Source organism: Myotis lucifugus, unplaced genomic scaffold (genome assembly GCF_000147115.1).
Source record: "Myotis lucifugus unplaced genomic scaffold, Myoluc2.0 scaffold_543, whole genome shotgun sequence".
Classification (NCBI taxonomy): domain Eukaryota; kingdom Metazoa; phylum Chordata; class Mammalia; order Chiroptera; family Vespertilionidae; genus Myotis; species Myotis lucifugus.
Window position 1 is genome coordinate 411,969 of NW_005871591.1, and position 12,658 is coordinate 424,626.

General features: G+C 37.6%; 1 protein-coding gene across 2 annotated transcripts in view; it reads right to left on the reverse strand.

Annotated features, from left to right (window-relative positions):
- TFB2M (transcription factor B2, mitochondrial) overlaps positions 1 to 12,658 on the reverse strand; it is a 19,051-nt gene that overhangs the window by 4,563 nt on the left and 1,830 nt on the right. Inside the window, exons 3-8 of one of the 2 annotated variants that reach the window (XR_002826582.1) lie at positions 8,306 to 8,456; positions 7,572 to 7,720; positions 5,371 to 5,460; positions 4,465 to 5,016; positions 2,295 to 2,526; positions 2,074 to 2,136 (exon numbers count right to left, since the gene is read on the reverse strand). Coding sequence is in view for 1 of the 2 variants with exons in the window: in XM_006104117.3 (XP_006104179.1) it covers positions 2,074 to 2,136; positions 5,371 to 5,460; positions 7,572 to 7,720; positions 8,306 to 8,456 (453 nt within the window). In the remaining variant the exon portion in view is untranslated. The remainder of the gene's footprint in view (positions 1 to 2,073; positions 2,137 to 2,294; positions 2,527 to 4,464; positions 5,017 to 5,370; positions 5,461 to 7,571; positions 7,721 to 8,305; positions 8,457 to 12,658) is intronic. The other variant, XM_006104117.3, reaches the window with a different exon arrangement.

Below are 12,658 nucleotides of genomic sequence, written 5' to 3' on the forward strand. Positions count from 1 at the left end.
GGTAGTGGTACAAAAAAATATAAAAAAAAAATAATATATATCAAATTATATACTTCCTTGGGGGGAAGACATATTTAGCCCCCCCGCACCGCACTTAAAAACAATTTCAGCGTGACACGTATTGAGATGGAAGCAGCTTAGGCAAATTATTAGAAAAGGAAGGGCAATTTATTTAATACTTTTTTAGAAATTATTGTTTTCGTTTATTTTCTTTTTGGCCCTCTTACCTCGATTCGAACCCAAGACCCTTCAGTCCACAGGCTGATGATATTTCCAATAAGCCAAACCGGCTAGGGCATATTTAATAATTATTAATTAGGAACAAAGATAACACAATTCAAAATATTATAAATTATTGTTAAGTCTTTTGAAGATGACTTTAAAAAGCACCTGCATAGCTCAGTGGTTGAGCATCAACCTAGGAACCAGGAGGTCACAGTTTGATTCCCAGTTAGGACACAAGCCTACGTTGTTGGTACAATCCCCAGTGGGGGGGCATGTAGGAGGCAGCCATCAGTGATTTTCTCATCACTGATGTGTCTATCGCTCTCTCCCTCTTCCTTCTTTTCTGAAATCAATTAAAAATATATATATGTATATATATATATACACACACACATACACAGACACACTCACACACACACACACACATATTTTTTTAAAGCAATCTGCTAAATAGTTTTGGAGTTACAGATACACATTTACTTGATAAATGGGGAAGAAAAAACTTACCTGATGTTAAATGAGTGCTTATTTGTAACTTTAAAAATGTCAATAAAAGCATAAAAACATGCAATCATTGTGTGAAATCTCAAATTGGGGTGGAAATGAAAATGATGTGCTCTAAAAAACTTTAAATGTCTCCAAGTGTTTCTGTAGCAATTATAAACACACTGATATGAAACATACATGTGAAATACCTGAAAAAAATTCCTTAATGAAACATAACATTTAGTTATTTCATCTTCATCCCTAAAAGTTTATATACTTACTAGAGGCCCTATGCATGAAATTTGTGCAAGAGTAGGCCTTTCTTCCCTCGCAGCCCCGGCTTTGTCCAGAAGGACATCTGGTCTAATTAGCATATTACGCTTTTATTATTATGGAAGTTGGCCAAAAAACTCTTTTAGCTTTTGATCTTGTCATTGAGAAAGTGTCTCATATATAGGGTGTTCGTTTTGGGGACATTTGGATAAGTTCCTAATGGTCCCCACCCAAAACATATTACTCCTATTAAATGATGCTTTTGAAGAGTGAAAGAGAAATGCTGGGTGGAGTTCAGTGGAAAAAGGAAAAAGGGGAAAAAAAATAAAAGATAACTAAAATCACAATGATCACTCTATTATCCGTCTTAATAATAAATTTCTAAATTAATAATTTTCCTTTTTCCCTTTAGTGGCAAGAGTGAAAAAATAATAAAGAAGTTAGCAAATGGGAACTTCAGACTGAGTTGGTACACTGGGATGAAAGCATTATTAGCATTTATTCCTAACATGAATCTTTTTAATTGAGTTCAAAAATTGCTTTTGAAACTTCAGCTACTCTATTACAATTTCACTACAAGTATCTTGATATAAACTAAATGGAAGATCACTTTATAACATCATCACTTTGGTTCTTTAGAAAGGGGGAAAAAAACTAAAATAAAAGCCCCACCTCCTGGGTTAGAAACAGATGTACCTATTGGTAAATGCAACCATTACAAGCAGCAATATTACAAATGTCTGATTAATTAATAAGGTATAAAATTTTGTTTTTAGTCTACCAAATTAGATGAATAGTAAAATGATTACATTTTCCAAATTTGAGATGTATCTTCATTTCAAAAGAGATAAAAATGGAAGTCGGATTCTGTGTAAGTCTATTACTATGCTAGCATCCTCTGTATAAAGAACCGGAAAAAAAACCAAATCTCTCCCAAAGTAATTTAAACTTATTAAAAACAATAAGATATGTGTAAAGAACATTTCCAGATATTCTAAATGTAAATAAATACAGAATACCGGATAATCTTAAAGAGAACAAAGGATGTTCCACTTAGAGGGGAAGGGAAAGGCCTTCATTCATCCTTACCTTACTCTCTGGCTTTTCCCGCTGCCCACTTTGACTGCACATGTCAAATGACGACCAAGGTTCCTGGAGGGAAGTTAAACAAAAACATTTATTTTACTGCTCTTGGGTCAAAGTGCCTCAAATTATTGTTGCCTTTAGAAAATGTTTTTCCTAAACAGAATGAACCCTAATCACCAAACTAATTGGTTTAAAGAAAAATATGTAACAGTTAATTCACATACCTCTCTCCTTTTTTTTTTTTTTTTTTTGGATAAATAAAAGGAGAATCAGTCCTGGCTGACGTGGCTCGGTTGGTTGGAGTGTGTCCTGCACACCACAAGGTGGCATGTTCCATTCCCCAGGCACAGACCCCAGGCTGCAGGTTTGATCCCCAGTTGGGGATGTACCAGAGGCAACCGATTGATGTCTCTCTCATATCAATGTTTCTCTTTCTCTCTCCCATCCTCCTTCTCTCTAAGATCAATAAGAAAAAAATAATAATAAAATAAAGATACTTTAAAAAAAGAAAAAGGAAAATCAAAGGTCAATCACAATATTGGTAACTCTATTACTTATTTAGATAAAAGAAAGTTACCCTTAATATTATTACATAAATAGGTTCTCAAGTTACAATTTTTAATAACCAACATTTCGATATCAGAGTCACAATCAGTTTAGGTGTTATCAGGTCATACTAAGGATATTTTTGTTCTACCTTAGTGGAAAAGCCTATTATTCAAACTCATCTGAATATGTTGGGACATGTTAGGACAGTGATGGCGAACCTTTTGAGCTCGGAGTGTCAGCATTTTGAAAAACCCTAACCTAACTCTGGTGCCATGTCACATATAGACATTTTTTGATATTTGCAACCATAGTAAAACAAAGACTTATATTCTTGATATTTATTTTATATATTTAAATGCCATTTAACAAAGAAAAATCAACCAAAAAAATGAGTTCGCATGTCACCTCTGACACGCGTGTCACAGGTTCGCCATCACTGTGTTAGGAGATACACAAGATACTTCCGTCAATTTAAAAAAGATCATTACTTTTTTGTATCTAACTTTTGTACATACAAATTTGTATGTGAAATAACTTTAAAAGATGACCCAACCAAAAATGTATTATAAAAAGATATATACACACACAGATTAAATTCCAAAATAAGAGTGGTTTAAAACAGGATCTGACAAAGTCTTAAAGACTAAAACTTACAATACTGATTCAAAAGGGTGTTGTCAAAAAAGTGGCAACTGAAGTGGAAGGAAAATTCAATTGTTGCTCATGTGTAAAGTTCTCGCCGTTCCAGGAATGTCACTACGTGGGGGAAGGCAGAGCAGCGCAGCGTACAGTGGGTCCCACAGTTCCCCCCACTCAGGCCCATTCACAGCACTGGGTCCAGAGGAGGCCGCACCCCCATCTACCAGGCCACGGGAGAGGAAACCTGAGTTCCACAACTGACCCCCCGGTTGTAGATACACAGTGGACAAATGCTTGAAGTGCTGGGTTCACAAAGACCTCTTTTCCTGGAGGTTACTCAATGGCAAAACTCAACCTAGGGCCTCTGAAAACAGATACTGCAGAACAAGAAAAGTATCCTGAAAGCTAGTCTTCAGGGAGCTTCGATGAAGAAACGAGTGGAAAGCCACAAGGACAGAAGCGGCTGCGAGGAAAAGCCCACAGAAGGAAAGGAGATACTCGGGGTAAGAAAGACTGTAGAGGAACCAGGAGCGCCGTACCAAGATGACAATATCCAGTGCAGACAGAAAGCAGGGACAGCAATGGAGGCTAAACGTGAACAGATTTCTGGGAATAGAGGAAAACAGTGAGAGCATGACCAATACAAAAGACAAGGAACAGAGATACAGCCTAAGAATCTCAGATGCATTGGAGGAAAAAACAGAATTGGAACCAAAGCTAAAATCAAATGAAATAATCTTCTAACAACTAAGTATGCACATTAAAGGGCTTAATGTGTTCCTGGACAAAATCAATGAAGGGAATCCACGAAGACACGCTGGAAAATTTAAAGATTAAACCACTATATCCTTAGAAGAATGAGGGCTCATAAAATATGTAAACATGTATCACATAAAAAATACTTGCTCTACACTCTATCTACTAACATAAAAAATGTGCACATTATGGTGTGAAAGAAATAGCATTTATTATTTTTTCTTACACTCTAGACCCCAGCTCTTAAATATGGTAGCCACTAGCCACAACGGCCATTGAACACTTAGAATGAGTTGTTTGAATTGAGATGCTATAAAATACACACACTAGACTTAGTACACATGTACGTACACACACAATGTAAATAATGTAATAAAATTTCTAAAATATTGATTACACACTAAAATGATACTTTGAATTGAGGTTAAATAAAATATTTAAATTATTTACCTGTTTCTTTTTTACTTGTTATAATGTGGCTACTAAAAAATGTAAAATTGCATGTGTGGCTCACATTATACAACTCTGACTTTGCCTAAGGAAAGAAACTAAAAAAACAATGGGGCAGGGATGCTCTATAACAAAGTGTTACAGTAGCCATTAAAAACTTAAAAAGTTCAGTGACAAGGGAAAAAACTTATAATTAAGTATTTGCTATTAAGTGGAAAAAAATAAGTTACAAAATATAATCTTCACTATATAAAGAAAACAAATCATAGAAAAAATAAAAGAGTAAAAATATGCCACATTGTAATACTTTAAGCAATAAAAAAAAAAATTAAATTAAAAAAAAAATATGCCACAAATGTCAACAATAGTGACACCTGGATGGTAGAACTGTAGTGATTTTGTTTTATTCTTCTTTTGTTCTTTTACATGTCTTACAGTCTTAAAATGAACATATATTATTTTTATAATAAAAGAAAAAAAATATTTCTGACAAAAACAGGACAAAGTATATTCCACAGCCTGGCCGGTGTGGTTCAGTGGTTGAGCGTCTACCTATGAAATAAAAGGTCACTGGTTCAATTCCCATTCAGGGCACATGCCTGGGTTGCAGGCTCGATCCCCAGTAGGGGGCATGCAAAAGGCAGCCAATCAATGATGTTTCTCTCTGATCAATGTTTCTATCCCTCTCCCTTCCTCTCTTTCTAAAAATCAATAAAAACATACTAAAAAAAAAAAAAGAATTATATTCCACAGTTGGAAAAAAATAATAAAAGTAATCTTGAATTTTTCTCCATTCACTGTTCACTAACATGTAAGCTCTCTGAAAGCAATCAATCTCCCTGTTGAAATTTTTTTATTAGTGTCTTGTTTTTCCCCGCCTGCTGAAATTCAAAGGGCTCTACTCACCGTATGCAGAAGCTTCACATCATAAGCTACTTGCCAGAGCACACTTAATGCGTAGTACAGGTTAGGGTTCAGGGGGTTTGCCATCATCCTCTAGGAGGAGGAAAATAGAAGGTACTTGTTATACAAAACTACAATCAATCAAAACCAAATGTCTTAACAGTAATCCATAATAGTCTCCAGAAATGAAAGAAAAATAGAACTGTAACCATTTCAAAGAAGAGAAAGGCCTTTTAAATTTTCATTTGAACTATATCATCATGGACACTTAAAATAGAACACAATGCAGATTGCAAAATCTCACTAAAGAAAAAAATAAACAAAAACGTTTTGTGGAGGACAGGTATGTTAGAAATATGTGCCAGGTGGCTATTAAATTTTGAGTCAAAATTGTTTAGATTGATACTTGAAAGATACCTCAGAGAGAGGAAACCTCGTGTCAAAAGACCATAGTAAAAGAAGCATTAGGACATTCTAGCCACAAAATGGAAACTGAAAAGGCATCTATTTCTCTTCCTTTCATCCTTTCCTGTACACTATACGTACAGCAAGGTCCTGAGACCCCCTGCTCTCCCTGACCCCTACTCTCCTCCACAGATAGTCAGTGGTCAATAAATCATCCCTTCGTTTCTTGCCCCACTATCCTAACCACAGCTGTTACATACAAATAAATATCTCTCGTTACAGTGGATTAAAAGATTAATAACAGCAGGCATTCTGGGCAGAAAGACATTATCAAGGCAACATCAAGGACTTCAGGAGGACCTTCTATATCAGTGAATTAAAAGGAGAGTCTAAAACCGTAAAAATTCCACACACAAAAACTGTCAGAATAAAGGAATTTGGCAAAGTTGAAGGATACAAAATCAACACACAATAATCAGCAATACACACTACACTAACAATAAACAATCTGAAAAGGAAATTAAGAAAACAATTCCACTTACACTGAAAACTACAAAACGTTGAAAAAAATTAAAAAACACACACACTAGAAATGAAAAGACATCTTGTGTTAATGGCTTAAAGACTTAATATTGGTAAGATATCAATACTACAAAAGTAATCAACAGCCTGAATGCAATCCCTATCAAAATCCCAAAGATGTGTTTTTGCAGAAATTAAAAATTCACCCTAAAATTTATATGGAATCTCAAGAGACACCAAATAGCCTAAACAATCTCTAAAAAGAAAAAACCGAGAGGACTCACAATTCCTGATTTCAAAAGTTACTACAAAGTTACAGTAATCAAAACAGTGTGGTACTGGCATAAAGACCAACATATAGAACAACAGAATAAAATAGATCAGAAATAGGCCCTCATGCATATGGTCAAGTGATTTTTTTTTTTTATATATTTTATTGATTCTTTACAGAGGGGAAGGGAGAGGGATAGAGAGTTAGAAACATCCATGAGAGAGAAACATCGATCAGCTGCCTCCTGCACACCCGCCACTGGGGATGTGCCCGCAACCAAGGTACATGCCCTTGACCGGAATCGAACCCGGGACCCTTGAGTCCGAAGGCCGATGCTCTATCCATTGAGCCAAACCGGTTAGGCTGGTCAAGTGATTTTGACAAGGGTACCAATGGGGAAAGGCGACGTCTTTCCAACAAAGGTGCTGGGAAAATTGCATGTCCTTCTGAAAAAGAATGAAGCTGGACCCTTACCTAAAATCATATAAAAGGGGTAATTCAAAATGGATCAAAGACCTGACCATAAAAGCTAAAACTATAAAACTCTTAGAAGAAAACGTAGGGGAAAAGCTTCATGACATTAGATTTGGCAATGAGATATGACACCAAGACAAAGGCAACAACAACAAAGACAAATTGAACATCATCAAAATTATAAACTTTGGAACTCAATCAAAAGATACCATAACAATGTAAAAAGGCATCCCATAAACAGGAGAAAATATTTGCAAATAACATACCACAGAAGGGATTAATATCAAGAGTATTTAAGAACTCCTAAAACTCAACAACCAAAAAATAGACAACCTGAGAAGACATAGATGGTGGTAACAGTTGTACCACAATGTAACTGTACTTAATGCCACTGAACTGCACACTTAAAAATAGTTAAAATGGTAAAATTTATGTCATGAGCCCCAAATAAAATCACACAGATTAAGACTAGAGGAAAATTACAGAACTCTTTTAAGGTAAAGTACTAGTCAAGTACTTGTTAGACACCTACCTGGGATTCCAGTTCATTAAAAAAAAAATTTAGTTCTACTCGTCCATATCTATATATAGAAGTACAGGAATATATGTCATGTAAAACTTTCCAAATCATCTTTTTCTCATTTTTAGTTGGGAAGATTCCAACAACTTTCAAAGGGATACCTGTTAAGTATACAAGCAAAAATATTTGAATAAATTCTTAACACTTTTTTCCTGTGACTATAGTTCATTGAGTCAAACTAAGTTAACAAACTATATAAATTTTATTTCAATTAAAACTAAGCCTCAACATGTTTCCATGATATGGAACTTGGCCTTGGCACAACTGCTCAGAGTACTATGTCTAGCTGAGGGGAAAGCAATAGTCAACCTAAGAGTACTGGCCGGGTTGGCTCAGTGTTAGAGCGTCAGCCTGCAAACCCAAAGGTCCCGGGTTCGATTCCGGTCAAGGGCACGTACCTCAATCGCAGGCTGCTCCCAGGCCCGGGCCCTGGTCAGGGCACATGCAAAAGGCAACCAATCGATGTTTCTCTCACATTGATATTTCTCTCTGTCTTTCCCTCTCTCTAAAAAAAAAATCAATGAAAAAATGTCCTCAGATGAGGATTTTTAAAAATCAGCTTAAGAGCATCTGCTCATAAATTGTACAATACATATTGCACACAAATCTCATCAACAAAGCAGATGCACTGCTAGAGATAGCTGGCGAATTATCAGGTATTTGTTTTAGTAAATTACAAAAATTACCTTTTGACCAAGGAAGTGTTTCTATTCCAAATTTTTGAAAAAGCAACTTTGAATTCACAACAGGTTTTATAACTCCAAAACTTCTAGGATCCAGTTTAAAGAAGTCACAGTGGAGCACATGGAGTTTTCCACCCAGCTTTTTTCCTAGGGACTAAAGAGAAACAGATAAAATGTTAAGATATTTTAGTGTTATGCAATATTATCCTATACTAGAGGCCCGGTGCATGAAATTCATGCACGGGGGATGGGGGGGAGGGGGGGGCCAGTGTCCCTCAGCCCGGCCTGCACTCTCTCCAATCCGGGACCCTCGGGGGATGTTCGAAACCGGCAGTCAGACATCTCTCTCGCAATCCAGGACCACTGGCTCCTAACCACTCACCTGCCTGCCTGACCTGGTCGCCCCAACTGCCCTCCCCTGTCGGCCTGGTTGCCCCAACAACCCTCCCCTGCCGGCCTGGTCATCCCCAACTGCTCTCCCTTACCAACTGATCACCCTAACTGCCTCTGCCTCAGCCCCCACCACCATGGCTTTGTCCGGAATTCGGACATCTGAAAGATGGCCGGTTGACCCAGTCTAATTAGCATATTACCCTTTTATTAGATAATAAAGGCTTTTATGCAAATCAACCCAACAGTGGAACTACCAGTCAATATGACATGCACTGACCACCAGGGGGCAAATGCTCAATGCAGGAGCTGCCTCCTGGTGGTCAGTGCACTCCCACAGGTGGAGCACCACTCAGCCAGAAGCCCTGACTGGGCTCACAGCTGGCAAGCGCAGTGACAGTGGCGGAAGCCTCTCCCACCTCTGTGGCAGTGCTAAGGATGTCCGCCTGCTGGCTTAGGCAGAGCGGGCCTAAGCCATCAGTCAGGCATCCCCCAAGGGCTCCTGGACTGCGAGAGGGCGCAGGCCAGGCTGAGGGACCCTCCCCCCACCCCAGTGCACAAATTTCGTGCACCAGGCCTCTAGTTATTTATAATAATGCAAAGACCTACTTCAAAAAACAATACACTTCAATCTTTTACTGCCCTGATCTGCTCACCTTGCAGAAGCCTGGAGAACTTAGTAGTGAGAGCAAGGATCAGCTACAGATTCCATAAACTTCATTTGAAGTTACAAAAAATCAATTAGAAGACAGCAATGTGCTTTGATATGCATTTAGGTTCTCAGGCACAGGAACTTCTATTGGTATTTATCACGATTTCAATAAATTTGCAAGTTAAAGTTATGAATTAAAAACCGAATTTTTCTTAAGCATTTGAGTTCAACCTATAAATATTATTCAATTTCTAAATCTAATAAATTTCAATGAGTACTTTCAGGGGGTCCTTGGAAAAAGACTAGTGGAAGGAATAAACTGGGCTGGAAATCATGTATGTTCGGTCATGTTAATTTTGAGATGCCTATCAGGCGATCCAAGTGGAGATAGATGTGAGGTAGGAAGCTGCAGACCTAAAAGGGGAGGTCAGTGATGTGGTCTAGGCTGAAGATATAAATTTGTATTTGGCTTGTGGAAGGTAATTAAAGCCAGGACTGCGATGAGATCGCCAGGGTCAAGTGCACAGGACAAGCAGCTGAGACTAAGCCAAAAGGGAAGGAAGAAAACCAGAAGTGTGTGGCATTATGAAAAAGAGCATTTATATAATGCATAGCTTAAAAACTAATTAAACGCTGACAAATTATACTATATATAACAATAAAATAATCTCACAAATTACACAAGTCATATTTTAAACTAATTAAGGAAAGCTAATAAATTTTGGGTTGATGGTAATGTAAAAAGAATATATACTTTATGACTTTATACATTTTTGGTTTTGCACCTGTCATTTACCATTCAATAATTCAAACACAAGAGTAGCCAAAACTCCAGAATAATTCAACTTGTATAATAGTGAAATCACATCTTAGAACTCTACTTGATTGCATTTAGAATTCAAAAACAGGAAGTAAAAAGGACAGGAAAGACAAATAACCTTTGACTTTCTACTGCTCATTACATTAGGCACTTTAGTTTATCTTACTTAAACTGCATCAAGATCCTTTCCAGGTGGGAATTAATGTCTCTATTTGTATACAAAAAAGCTAAGATTCAGTTTAACTTCCTTACTTGCCCAAGGGTCTTAGAGGCGGCAGTGCTAGGGCTGAGCTTCAGCCAGGTTTGAAAAGGCTGTGCTCTACCCCTGCTGAAATGAGGCAGTTTACCACGAAAGCTGATGTCTCTTCAACCGCAGTTTCCCCAATTCAAACAGGATATACCAGTGGTTCCCACCCTTTTGTGGCCATGCCCCACCTACGCAAGAGAAAGGCTGAAGGGGATGCTAAAGGAGATAAAGCCAAGGTGAAGGACGAACCACAGAGAAGATCCGCCAGGTTATCAGCTCAACCTGCTCCTCCACAGCCAGAGCCCAAGCCTAAAAAGGCCCCTGCGAAGAAGGGAGAGGAGGTACCAAAAGGGAAAAGGGGAAGCAGATGCTGGCAAAGATGGGAATAACCCGCAGGAAATGGAGATGCCAAGCAGACCAGGCACAGAAAGCTGCAGGTGCGGGAGGTGTCAAGTGAAGTGTGTGCATTTTCTATAACTGTGTAGTTCTGGTGACTGTACAGTTTGAAATACTATTTTTTATCAAGTTTTATAAAAATGAAAAAAAAAAGTGAACTATTCCTGTGAAGGAAGCCTAAAAGGCCATTAACTTGGTCTAAACCACCTTCCAAAGAACATGGCATGCATGAAAGAGAAGAATGAAAGGACAGTTGAAGTACTGAGGAAGAAATCACTAAGAAATTGTTAAAAAAATAATAATATGAAGTGATATGAAAAAATAGCAAGTAAAGTTTCAAAACATAATAGAGAACTGAAATGCATAAATGTCACAATATATATTTATATACTGTAGATGAGGCCCCTAGAACCACAAGAAATGCAAAAAATTCACTGTTAATAACTCAGTCTCGAATTCCCCCTTGTGGGGCGTGTGCCCACACTGGGAACCACTGCAATATATCATGATTTATTATTATAGCACACAATCTGTATCATGTGTATCTCTAGACATCCAGATAGGAAAACAAACTGTTCCTTATTCGAAACATTGTTAATGTGGAGCCCCAAGAATTTTATCAGGGAAATGGGAAGGGGAGGCGCTTAGTTAGATAAAACTCCAGTCAAGCATTTTCCTCCCTTCCTTCTCTTCCTCCCTCCCTCCCTCCTTCCTTTCCTTCCTCCCTCCTTACTTCCTTCCACATGTGCCTGGTTACCTCCTGCATGTGCCCTAGACTGGGAAGCAAACCCTCAACCCTTTGGTGTGCGGGCTGGCGCTCTAACCACTGAGCCCAATGGCCAAGGCAAGCATCATCCTTTAAAATCCTTTCAGGTTTTAGGAAGACACTTGAGAGCCTTTGGGAGGCTAGAAGTATTGTCTGCTAAGAGCACCATTTTAACATCTACGCAAAGGTTCTATTTAAATGGTTTCTTCTCTTTTATTCTGGCAAATACATGAATTCACACAAAATTTTATTTGAATGGCTTTTCACTTCATCATAACGATGGTTAATAAGTTAGGGGCTGAGTTCAAGTTAGTGCTGAGAGGAGAAGGGACTGGCGATTTTTTTTTTAAAGTAAAACCTTTACTGTAGCAAAAATTGATAAGCCTCTTATAAACGATCAAGATAAAAGCTATCCTATTTTTAATTTTCAAATTGAAATTATAGATGGCTATGTGTACTAAATCATATTTCATGATCTTGAATCTTTGAACAATTCATATTTTCTCTTCGTGTTTCTGAAATTCCAGCAGATTTTTAATCAATTAAATAGCCGGGCTAAACCCCTCAATTATTTTCAAAGCAATCTGTTGTAGAATAACAAACATCTAATGCACACAGTTTTATTAATAAATAAAGAAAGCAGCTGGATTTGATAGCCATTTCACAATCTTTTGTTTTCATCCTACCACTTTTAGATTTTGCATGGTTTCAGGAAGTTGGCACAGAAAAGTATGTTTCCTAAACTGAATGTAGTGATTTGTAAAGGAGGGGGAGAAAGAAAAAAAAAAAAAAAAAACCAGGTTGACAATGATGCAAGAAATTTCCATTTTGCGGTTATGTAATCCTGCCTACTACATAACAAAGAGAATTCACTGGAAAACCCATTTGAATAATGCCTTCACTCCATGCCACTGTATCTGACCATACCAAGTCTGTCTTGCCCCTGAACCTCAAAATCCAGACTTAACACAGCCCCATTCATTTGATCCTAGTGCTCCAATTAGATCTAAGCTCACAGAAGCAGGAGCACAGCGTAGTCTAAGATGAGAAACAAGCCTAGAAATACCAGTTATCAAGCTTTGTTC